The 12,879-nt window shown below is 46.2% G+C and overlaps 1 protein-coding gene across 1 annotated transcript in view; it reads left to right on the forward strand.

Moving 5' to 3' along the window:
- Exph5 (exophilin 5) overlaps positions 1 to 7,068 on the forward strand; it is a 72,879-nt gene extending 65,811 nt beyond the window's left edge. Inside the window, exon 6 of the mRNA XM_051156449.1 lies at positions 1,786 to 7,068. Coding sequence (XP_051012406.1) covers positions 1,786 to 7,040 — 5,255 coding nt within the window. The 3' untranslated portion in view covers positions 7,041 to 7,068. The remainder of the gene's footprint in view (positions 1 to 1,785) is intronic.
- Positions 7,069 to 12,879: the final 5,811 nt, after the last annotated feature.

The following is a 12,879-nucleotide window of genomic DNA, read 5'->3' on the forward strand; positions in this document are numbered from 1 at the left end:
GTTCATTAGGGGAAATACAGCTCCATGTGGATGTGTTTGCATGTGTGTGGATGGATACCCATGAGAGTTTGTGCATATATGCATACATATATGGAGAGGCCCAAATTGGTATTAGATGCCAACCGGCAACTTCTATGAAGGAAAACATTTCATTGGCTCTGGCTTACAGTTCAGAGGTTTAATCCGTTGTTGATCTTGGTGGGAAGCGTGGTGGCGTGTAGGCAGTCACGGGAGCTGGAGAGGGAGCTGAGAGTGCTCCATCCAGAGTGGCAGGCAGCAGGAAGAGAGTGCGCCACCGCCACCGCCAAGGCCACCGCTACTGCCACCAGGCCCAGCTTGAGCTCCTGAAATTTCAAAGCCCACCCCTCAGTGGCACACTTCCTCCAACAAAGCCAGACCTACATCAATAAAGCCATACCTCGTAATAATGTCACTTTCTATGGGCCTGTAGAGGCTATTTTCATTCTAACCACCAACTGGGCAAGTACTTTATTCACTGAACCACCGTCTAGCTCTCTATCTTTTAGACAATTGGTTTTTTTTTGTGTGTATGAGTACAGAAGTGAGTGTGCCATGGTGCACATGAGGAGGGCAAAGGGAAACTCTCAGCAGCCATCTGTCACCCTCCACCTTTGTAAAGCAGGGTCTCTCTTGTTGTTTCTGTCATTGTGCAGTATAGGCCACAAGAGCTGGTCCACTGGCTTTGGGCCTTTTCCCATCATGCTATGAGAGTGCTGGGATGACAGGTGTCTGCCACCACACCTGGCTCTTTCTGTACAGGTCTAGCGACTGAGATCATCGGGGTCGTGTGACGGCTGAACCGTTCCTCGGCTTCCACCTTATTTTTTGTGAGAGAGCATCTCACCAAACCTGGAGCAAACCTATTTGGCTAGACTGGCTGTCTATTGAGTTCCAGGAATCCTCTATCTTGGCGTCCCCAGGGATGCCACCCCAGGTCCAGGTCACCACGCCTGACCTTTCACATGGTACTTGGGGATCTAAACTCAATTGTTGCGTGTTTATGCAGGTGTCAGTCTACTGATTGAGCCACCACTCTGATCCCTAGCTTGTTCTTTGAAATGAAGTCTTCCTGGGATCTGGATTTTGCCAGTTAGGCTAGGCTGGCTGACCAGCAAGCTCCAAGGTCCCGCTGGTCTCCATCTCCTCCCTTCCTGCCCCCCTCTCCTCCCCTCCCCCGCCCTCTGCTGCCGTCCCCTCCCCTGCCCTCCCCCGCCCTCCGCTGCCGTCTCCTCCCCTGCCCTGCCCTCCATTGCCCTCCTTTCCCCTGCCCTCCCCTGCCCTCCGCTGCCGTCCCCTCCCCCGCAGGGCTGGGATTACAAATCCAGCTCCTCCAGTTTGTACTACAACATTTTAAAGATCAAGTCGTCTCCTCGGCTTTACACCCTTAAAGGTATGATGAGCACAAGAAAGAAAATTGCATTACAGTCTTATAAACGTCATATTATCATTAAACATCGTCACGGTTCATGTTATATTAGGCAGGAGGTGGTGGCACGCTCTTTTAATCCTAGCACCCAAATGGCAGAGACAGGCAAAGCTGAGTTTGAGGCCAGCCTGGTCGGTCTATAGAATGAATTCCAGGATAGCCAGGGCTACACAGAGAAACCCTGTCTTGAGAAAACAAAAAGGATGGGGGTGGGCAAAATAACATTATGTTTATATTTATAATAACAAAATATGATTCTCAGAAGGGGAACTTCAATTACTCCAATTGTTATAAAACTACAAAATCGTATACAAAAATTAATTCACCTTCTCCTTTAGTTTTAGACGATTTGGATAGCAAGCTGGCTCAGGAACAACCTGCGGGCTTGGTGAATACCAGAGTGCCATTCAACTACGGATCAAGAACACAGATCAAGTATTCTCACTCAAGTAGGAACAGGCATAGTCCTATCACAGGAAGGCATCAAAACTACCACAGCGAAACTTCCAACATGTCTATCTATGACATTCTAAGACCGGGAACTCCTAGAGAAGGCTTTAAAACCTTTTCTCCCAGGACAAAGACAATTTATGATATGTATAGGACCAGGGAGCCCAGAGGCTTCAAAGAAGATTTCATGCAAAAGAATACATTTGGCAGCACATCTCTGTGCTTCGACAGCCGCCAAAGATCAGCCTCACCAGCTGCCGGGCGGTTCACTGCAAGGAGTTTACACTTTCCAGCCGACCCTCAAAACAAGAGTAGTTTTACACCAGTGAGGCACCAGCAAAGTCCCAAAAGGACGCCTTTATCATCAATCATCTGGAACAGGCCAGATTCTTCTAGATACAGGCAGAATCAGGAAGAGTCAGCAGGGGTGCCATCACCAATGGACATTGACCCTGCTGAGCAGTATGTGTCTCCTGAGTGTTTTCAGGAAAGTAGGAGATATGAGTCATACCACTCACAAGGTGCTTACCAGAGCTTTCCTTTTAGTGCCCCCATGGGTGACGCAATGAGTCCTGACACGCTGGAGAACTCAGAGAACGTGCCCTTTTACCACCAGAACAACCCGTTTGCAAGGTCTCTCTTTAGCAGTACTTTCAGACAGAGCAGAGAACAGAGATTTGGACAGAATTCTTTTTGGAGCCAACAGGAAGAACATTCTTCCTGGTCTGACTTTCCCCACAGCAGGAAGTCATTTCCTCCTTCTGAGAAGGACTTCGAAATGATTTCTGTTGAAACAAACCCGGTGCCATCTGTTTGGAGTCACGCTGCCCCGTGTCAGCACTGGAGGCCACGTTCTCCTGGCTATGGCACATACGTTTTCGGAGGTCGAGAAGATCCACGTTGCTGGCGATCTGATTTTCAAGTGTCCCCACTGGAGAGCATGGACACCTCACTTGTTAATGAGAACCAATTTCCACCCCATTTTGTCACACCAGATGGGTTTTTCATAACTGGTTCAAGCTGCCATATCCAATCTTCTGGGACGGACTCTCGGCAGGGCCACTGTCCTACACAACACTTTCCTATGGAAGCAGCTGTAGATGAGGCTCAGACTCTAGTATCTTCCTCCAGATCTCCCTCCCCCCTCATTCCTGACAACCAAAGGGGTTCTCAGAGTCCCAGCTCCCAGAATTCCACAGTTACTTTGCAGACAATGGTTCCCAATAAGCCAGACCCTCTTCCAATACGAAGCTGTGCAGAAGTGCCTGTGGCTTGTAGCCGTTTGACTCCTGAGACCCAGTCCAACATCCCAGCCACAGAAATGAACAGTGAGACAGATAGGAATGAATCTATTTCAGAGGGTGAACAGCTAAACAAGACAGACCAGAAAAACAAGCCGAGTGGGCTACTCCAACCTGTTTCACAGTCAGTGATCGCTAATGATTTACCTGATTTTCAAAATGCCCACTCCGGGGACTCAACCCAAAATGACAGGCATGGCTTTAATGCATCTGCCACAGTAAGTTCCAGAAGATCACCCAGGGTCTTTTCCAGAAAAGGTACTTCCCAAATTCACACAACACAAAGAGAGAAAGGCAATGAACTGAGCAAAAATAAATGTTTTCCTGGGAACAGGAAACTTGACGCAGCTGCTTCCCTGCCTTTCACCCAAGAAAGTGGAACACCACCCCCGCTGTCTCCTCCCAGCCCACGTCCAGGTTGTCACCAGAAAAATGAAGACAGTTCAAGCACCATTCAAAATAGCCCGTGGTGCTTTGAACCCATTGCTAACCAAGACCCACAGCCCCCAGAGGAGCCTGATAGTTTGGATGATCTTGACGAACAACAATGCCCTCCTGCTCATTCTAACAATGGCAGCAGGCTGGCCACTGGGCACGGTGGCTCACGAGACCCTTTGGGTGTGTCATCAGATGCACACCAAGGTTCCGTGCCATCGAGGGATTCTTTCCTTGATGCTTTTGGGGTACCTTCCACGGCAGTGTTCTTCTCCAGGAGTCTTTCAGACCAAGAACCATCTCTAGAACGAAGAGAAGAAAAAGACAAGGCTAGGAAAAACCAAAATGATCAGTTGTCTGTAAGTCCCGCGGACAACCGAGAGACTGATGATGGTCCCGCACTTCCGCACGATGCTGGCCGCGGCCATTCATACTCTCCCTTCAGAAGTGGGAGGGACAAAGGAAGAGTCAGACGCCGTGTGTCCTATATTGAGAAGCTAACCAAAACAGAGAGTAGAGCGGCAGCCACAAGTGAAGGCATTAACCTTGCTGAGGACCAAGGCAGCGGCAAAGCTGCAGAGCTCAGCACAGTCTACTGCACCTTGCCAAGAAATTCAGCCAGCTTTCACATACACAGCAGACAGCCGCAAAGTAAGGTAATGGCTGCTTCTCTTAGGAATGGGCCACTTCCGTTCCAAGTGAAAAACAAAGCAGAAGTTCCCACTGAGAAGGACACCTCTGACAAACCCGGTTCTCCTGAGTCAATGACTGATGCTTCAAATTCGGTTGTGGGGACACCAGAAGCCACCAAGAGGATGACAGATATGAAAGCCATTAGATCAGCTTCTGTCAGGAAGGGGCCGCTCCCTTTCCTCATCAAGAGGGCGACATCATGTCCCTCAGGGGATCCATGCACCTTGGCTGAAAGTGGTGAAAGAGAAAAGCCGCCCGTCCTGCACAGGGATGTTTCTGCTGTGACACCCAGGCCAGGGGGCACATTTTATAACTCTCTGGATGGTGACTTGTCCTGTAGAGAGAGTACCTTCTCTGAAAGACACAACCAAAAGGAACTTGCTCAAGGACACACCGGAAAGCATGGTGAGATTCCTGCCCGCAGGGTGAGCTCATTTACCCTTTCAAACAGAGCCCCGGAGCCTCTGTGTACAGTTGGGTCAGGAAAAGAGAGTGGGCAAGCCTTACATAAGTTTAAGACGACTAGCATGTTCTCTGTCTCTGGGGATGAAGAGAATGTAAAATGCCTTGAGGTGGTTTCGATCTATTATACGTTACCAAGGAAACCGAGCAAGAAGTTCTGCAGCCTCCTTCAGCAGTATGCACAAGGTACCGATTTACTTCGAGATGCTTTTCAGGGAGAGTTTAAAGCGCTTCCTGATGCTTTAGAAAGTGACGAGCCAAACTGTCCTTCACGAGTGCAGTCAGGAACACCTCCGCTGCAAGACCAAAGGAGACAGGTTGAGTCGGCTCCATGCTGTCTTTCTCACAGCACTGAAAATAAGGCTGTCTCCCAATTACTAAACAGGGAGGCTCCCGGATCTACATTAGAGGAAATGGCTCCTGCGAGGCCAGATGTTTCTCTTCATCAAGGAGAACCTAAGACCAAAGAGACCTTCCCAGGTAACATATCTAAAGCCACTGTAGGTGACTCGCTAAGCAGGAAGAAGAAAGGAGGGGAACTGATAAGACAAATCCTACAGACCCCATTACTGCTCAAGGAAAAAAGTGCTGGAGAGGAAAACACTAAAAGTCATCAACAGCCTTCTAAAGGCAGACACAGGGCTCCCCCTGGTCTCCCATCCCACTCAGAAGATAATGTTGAAAATTCCCAAACCAGAAGAAATCCTGGAACACGTGCAGGTGGCATGGCCATTACGTCAACAGGAAACGGAAGGCGTCCTTGGAGAGATGACTTGGCTGTAGTTGTAGGTGACAGTTCTGATGGGTCACAGCCTAGGGAAACCAGTGGGACAACTGGATCAGACTGCCAAAAACTGACTGACAAAATGCCCTCTGACTCACAAAGCCAAGCCTTTGCTCTACCACCAGCATTGCATAAGCTGCAACTTCCAGAAGGGGCTAAGACTCGGGGAGTAGATCTGCAGCTGGAATCTGGGCAGGCAGGAAGTCAGGAGACAAATACAGCAGAGACGAGGGAGCTTGAAGACGAAACACAAAAGTTGGCATGGGACCAAACTTTACTTCCTGGAGGAAGTACTACAAATAAAACCAACACGGGTGACCTAGGAACAAAAGCAGACAGATACTCAGTGAAACACAGATTGGCAGCCATATCTAAAGCAAGCAGAAAAATCCCAGCTAAGGATTTAAGTCCCAGAAAACATGTAGCCACTATCTTCTCCCAGAGTGAAAGCAAACCTGGCTTTATGGGGCTATCTCTTTGCAGAGCAGAGGACAGCCCGCCATCCTCTGAACCTCCTGTACAATCCACAGAGTCCACAGATGAAAGCACCCCGAGGATTGTGGACAAATCTGAGACCCTTCTCCAGGCTACTGAAATATCCAACCCACATCAGAATGAGTCAAACGGTGTCTTAGAAACAGCACCAAAGAGCAGGGCTTCTAAAGCTCAGATTTCGGGAGAGTCGGGAGCTCCAGCGCAGCTTATGCTTACCAGCCCCTTAGAAAAAAGCTCTGACCAGCAGCAGAGGTTAAGTCCTCCTTTACCCCTGGACCCTGCACAGAAATCTACAATAAACTCCCATTGTCAGCTGCGCCACAAGAGTGCCCCATCTCCAGAGTTAGAATCTGCACCACACCTCTATCGGTCAAAGAGTTTAAAAAACTTTTATGCTCATGGAGACCGGCTGTGCATAAGCCATCCTCCCAAAGCCAGGGGGCGCCACTTCTCGGAAAATACTTCCATTGACAGTGCTCTGAGCCAGCTGTCCCTTGAAGAGGACTCCTCCCACAACAGTGGCTACAGTCGAAGATTCAAATCTTTTTCTGAGCTTCCCGCCTCTCATGAAAGTGAAAGTTGGGCTCTGTATAACAATAGGACGCGAGGGGGCCCCAAGTCCACCTCATCCATTTCCAGGCCTATTGACTATGGGATTTTTGGGAAAGAGCAGCAATTGGCTTTCTTGGAGAATGTCAAACGGTCACTCACACAGGGAAGATTATGGAAGCCAAGTTTTCTCAAGAACCCTGGCTTCCTCAAGGATGATGTACTTAACGCTTCCAACCTGTCCCAGTCAGAGCTGTTAGATTCTCCTGGTGGCCAGGCACCAGAAGAAGGCTTGTTTCCAAGTGAACCACTTAATATCTATAAGGAAGACCCAGTGGAGCCAGTGGACTCAGACTGGGACACAGACACAACCACAGATGACGAATATTATCTGGATGAAAATGATAAAGAGTCAGAACTATGAGACCTTTGCAAGAAACTGCATAATATAATACACATTTTGCTTTTTACCATTGAAATGAGTCTAAACTTATAAAGACCTGGTTTGGGCAGTGTCTATACCAAAACAACCCATTCCTTTATATTCCATTTGTTGTTGTTGTCATTAGTTTTTGGTTTCGGTTTTGGTTTTTTTTTTTCCCTTCTGAATTCTAAGAGCAATGCTCACTGGTTTTGAGGGGGTTTGTTTGCTTGTTTTTCCTTATTTGAACTTGGCCTTCCCTGTCTCTTCCTCCAACCAAGCCACTTTCCAATGTTAGCTCTGTTTCCCCCATCGGTTTTTTTCTTTGTTTTGTTTGGTATGGTTGCTTGTTTGCTTGTTGTTTTTTTAACATCTCTTACCCCCAATAGTTTGGGGACTTGTTCAGCCTTGTTATTTGCTAAACACCCGGTATAGTTTCAAAACTGAATTGCCTCTCTCCATCCACAGCCTCAATTCAAGATATTAAATAGAACATAGGGAAAGCGAGCTTGGGATAAAATACTGCCACCGTGTGTGCACATGTTCATGCAGTGTCCACAGAGGCTAGAAGAGGGGTTCAGAGGCCCGGGAATGGGAGTAACAGAGGGTTCTCAGGGGTCATGTGGGTACTGGGCACCAACCCTGGGTCCTCTGCAAGAGCTGCAAGTGCGCTTAACCACTGAGCTCTCTCCAGCCACATGACAAAAGGACCGTTATGAGGGCATCCTTGCACTTCTGTAGTGGAGCCTTGACACACATGTTTAGAGAACATGGCAAGGTTATATCTGAAGGGGTCAGTCCCCTTAGTGCCTTTAGGGATTTCTCTGAAACCGTTTGTGTTGGTTGGCTGAATTTTTATTTTATTTCTTTTTTTTTATTCATCTTTTTTAAATTATAATTTATTCAGATTACATCCCAATTGTTATTCCCTCACTTGTATCTTCCCATCTCCCCTTCCCTCCCTCTTCTGCCCTATCTCCCTCCCCTAGACCTCTGACAGAAGGGGGTCTTCCTCCCACACTGTATGACCACAGCCTATCAGGTGTCATGGGGATAGCCTGCTTCCCCTTCCCCTGAGCATCGCTGGGCCTCAGACAGCGGGGCTGCCTCTGACATGAACTCTGGTCAGCTGAGTTTTCATCAAGGTGGACCTGGAATGATCTAGGCACTGTGGCTTGGCTGCAGGGACAAATCTAAGGGATGCGGATGAGCAAACAGCTCTTTGCTGGACCAGCTTCAGTGCTGCTCTCTCCACAGCCTTTCTTTCTTATCTCTCCAGACCTGGCCAGTTCTCATTTCCTTATTTATAACCCAGGCTGGGGCTTCGTAAACTTTCCTCACTTAATTTCTTTGTAGTTTGGAGAATTTTTACATGACTTCAGGTATATACATATATAAAATAGGTATGCAAATCAAACATTCACTAATAACTCAAATGTATTTTAAATCAATTTTCTGGCTTACATGTGATTTACCATTTGTTCGAGATTAAAAACAAAGCATATACTAATAAGATAGGTATATCTGTCTATCACAATGCAGCCTAAGGACATGATGTTACCTATACGCTGTGGAATAAAGTATTAAAAAAGTTTTTGTGTCTGTAATTGCATTTCCATCTGAGCAGAAATCTTTGCATGTGTAGTAAAAACGGTGCAGGATAATATCAGATCTCCTCCCTCCGTCTCCCCCACCCCTTCTGCCTTTCTCCCTGCACTCCTTCCTCTTCCTCTTCCTCTTCCTCCCAGTACAAGGTGCACATGTGCTGTGTGTTTGAAGCAAGGTTGCAGTGAAGCCACACCACGCCATGGGGTAAGCACTACCAGGATTCATTATGTGTTTAATTTTGAATTTTTTGTTGTTCAGTGCACCCTCAGAAACTTTTCGACGCCATTTTTCTTTGCAACCCCACATTTAGTTATACACGCCCATATAGCGTGAGGGGCCCACAGCCTGAGAAGCTTTGGACTAGAACACTTTTGATGGGGCATTTAGCGGGAGCCTTGGGAGAGTCCTCAACACGCTACGTCTGATGTGACGTCTGGGAACCACTCGGCTTCTATGCTGAACCATCTATCAAACCCTCAGGAACAACTAACTCAGAACTCCTAATTTATTGTAAATCACTTGTGATACCTACCCATTGCCAGTTTGGCTTCCTACCTCGTTAGTTGCTAGAACAGAGAAGACTGGGAGCTTTCTCGCCTTCTAATTAAAGGCGACAGTCTATGGACGAGGCTCAGGGTGACTTAGACCTGCAGGCAGCATGGGATCCTGAATCTCAATACAGGAGTGGATTTTATTTATTATTCTGTATACAGTGTTTCACCTGCAGGTCAGAAGAGCATCAGATCTCATCATAGATGGTTGTGAGCCACCATGTGGTTGCTGGGAATTGAACTCAGGACCTTTGGAAGAGCAGCCAGTGCTCTTAACCTCTGAGCCATCTCTCCAGCCCTACAGGAGTGGATTTTTGTCTTACTTCTTTTATAGCTGTTTTCTGACATCCTTTTATTTTCCACTGTTTGTCCAGATAAACTGAAGCTAAGGACAGGCACTGGCAATACATGTATAGATCTGGCACTGACACAAATGTAAGGAAGATCTGTGTTATTACTGCCCTCAGCATTGTCTGACCCGGACACCTACTGCCCAGGCTAGTTTACATCGGTCCCCTAGAACTCAAAAGCTGAGAAGCTGAGGTCACTCTCGGGGAAGCTTTGCCTACCTGTCCGCTCAAACTTTGAGCTCTAGCCAAGTTGACGCTCAGAAAGATGCCTAGTCAAACTCTAAGCCAGCTGTCCTGAACTGATTCAAACTTGAATGGTAAAGAGTAAAAATCAACTTCTTATTTAATGGTGCATTCTTGTGCGTAAGCCTTTCCTCTTTTGCTATTTATCTGATTATTTAAAGGAAGCCTCTCACAAGTTATGACTTTTTGTGTTTGATTTTAATATATTCAGAGATCTTTTAATGTTAAGATCTTTGTTGTGGTTGTTGTTTTAATGATCACCACCATGAGATACTATTTCAATGAATCTTCTGAACCTACATGAGTCTACAAGAGGTGACATGAAGTCAGCTTGCTTTCCAACAAGGTGAGGTTCTGTGGTAGGGAAGTCGGCGTAAGGAAGGACGAATGTTTGGGGGCTCAGACTCCAATATGGGAATATGCTACCCATATTGAGAGGCGCCTGGCACCCACCACTCGTCTGCACTATGTGTAAGGACTACCTTGCTAACAGGCTGAGGGATGAGGAAAACAGCACTTTCACACAAATAGAACAGCACCTTGATTGTTTTAGTTTTATGAAGCACTTCGTTAAAGAAGTATAGATACTTTCTTTGTATTGTACTATGTAAACTGCTACTTTTTAATGCTTGCCTTGGGCAAAGTCATGGTAATGTTAATGATAGACATTTTGTATTGATTTTTTTCCTAAAATATATAATCATTAAACTTTCTTGTAAATGGAGTAAAAAACTAATCAATGCTAATAAGTGCCTAGGAAATTATTAGTTTGCTTAAATATTAGGCTAACACAACTATAAGCATTGTGTTGTTAAATTTGTTTAAAATGGGGTTCAATAAGATTATTTTACTTTTTAGATGCTCCCTTCTGAATAGTTTATTCTTCCATCAAAAATACATTGATCTTACTAAAACTCCAGTTGCTATGAACATGTGTTTGGTTGGTTAAGGATAAACGTCAAGAGAAAACTATTTTGTATAAGAAATAAAGATGAGTCACAAGGGTGTTAACAGGAGTCTACATAGGTTGCGGAAAAGATGAGAACCAAACAGAAACTCATACCGCCGTAAAAACAAATGCTACTGAATGCTGGTTTGTTCAAACAGGCCTTACTGCTTAGAGTTCATTGTCTATCTACAGCAAGCTGCAGAATATCCTGTCTAAATGTACAGTATAAATATGTAAATATTTTACTTTGCAAGTTTGTATTAGTACTTAATGTCTTTGTGACCGGACAATCCATTCTAAAACAATTAAGCTGTAATAAGCACTTTTGTCAAAACCGTCAAATACTCCTTTTATGTTTTTTCCTCAGATCTGTTGCCAAAGTAAGGGATATGAAATAGAAGGTGGAATTTTTAAAATAACGATTGTGTTGAAATAAAGAACTTAAGCAGATGCACTGTGTTTGTTTGTTGTCTTTTGGATTTGTGCTTCTGAGGTTGGGACCCACATGCTAGGTGGCCCCACCAGTAAGCCTCAACCCCAAATAGTTAGACTTGGTTTTACTTCCTTGGGGAATAAACCTCATTTTTTTTTTTTTTTTGTCTTTTTATGTTTAAGAGTGTTTTGCCTGCCTGTTTGTGTACTATGTGCATGCCTGGTGTCCATAGAAGGTGTCAGATCCCCTAGAGTTCAAGTTACAGATAGCTGTGAGTTGCCATGTGGGTGTGGGGAATCAAATCTGGGTGCTCTGGAAGAGCAGTCAGTGCTCTTAACTGCTGAGCTGTCTCTTCAGTCCCTCAAAGGATGATTATTTCTTTCTAAATGTGAAATTTTCTTTAAAAAATTACTAAAATAATGAGGGGGATGTGCTCAATCTTTCTAGCACCTATTGGGAAAGATTTGCCAAATGGATGATTTTAAAAATCAAAACAGAGTGGTTTGCTTCTCTCTTTCATATATTCCTAAAGTAGCCAACCAGCTTTGAGACATCAGTGTGCCTAGCTGAGTGACAGAAGAGGGATGAGAAAGGCTTGACATCACTTCCTGGATGCTCTCATGTTCAGCAAGGAGGAGGCGGCCGGCTTGAGGTGGGGGCTATCCAGTAGCCGTCTAGTAGCACCTCAGACTCTGTAGTTTAAGACGTTTATTTAGTGAAACTTTTCATTAATGTTAATTGGTAGACTGGCCACAGGAATCAATTGCTTCATGGTCCCCCTCCCCCAAACAGGTGTCACTTCAAATGTTATATAATGTCCTAGACCTTATTTCATTGTTGCCCAGAACCAGATAACCCCCAGCTCACTTACCTGGGAAAAGAAAATTCAAGTTCAATTTTGGCAGTGTGAACAAAATGTGTTCTGCATAGGTTGTGTGTGTGTGTGTGTGTGCGCGCGCGCGCGTGCGCGCGCATAATTTATTTATTTGTAAGTGCTAACTGGAGCAGAGTGGGCAGCCCAGGAAACAAAAGAATGCGTGGAAGTCTCACTAAGCAATGCACCACTGCTGCCCTGCAGCTTACACGTGACTTAGGACCAGTTCCTCAAGGTGCCGCTATTCTATAAAAAGGGCTGCCTATAAGCTCCAGTGGTAGAATGCAGGCTAACCCGAGACCTGGGCGCTGTGCAGTGCACATGGGCATCCTGGTGCTTTCTTCCCACTGGTCACTCTGCCCTAACCCAGGGCTGGTAACTGGGTTGGTGATCTGGGGCTCATTGAGCCCGGGAAAGGCAGAGGGCAGTTCAGGACCTGGTTCCCACATGCTCTGGGTTGAGGTCTCCCAGGAGGGGCCAGAAGCCCTTTGTCTTTCTGTAGGATGAGCTCTTCCAGACTTCTGAGCCGCAGGATGGTCATTAGTCCCTAAGATTTTCACACTATGCAGATAAAAAGAAGAAAAACTAACTAGCAAAATTGAACCCACTGAGGCAGGAGGGGAGATGGTTCTGGCTCTTCCCATGCGACCTGTCCTACCTTCCCAAAGTGGACAGGAAGGGAAAGGTGCCCAATTCTGAGGAGAAGCTTGCCCACACAGCTCAAGGCAAGCCCCAGACCCTGCCTTCGGCTGCCCAAATGGCCTGCACCAGAAACTATGGTTTAAAAGAGAAGGGACACAGAAAGGGAACCATACTCCGGGAACCCCAGTGAGG

Source organism: Acomys russatus, chromosome 14, assembly GCF_903995435.1.
Source record: "Acomys russatus chromosome 14, mAcoRus1.1, whole genome shotgun sequence".
Taxonomy (NCBI): Eukaryota; Metazoa; Chordata; class Mammalia; order Rodentia; family Muridae; genus Acomys; species Acomys russatus.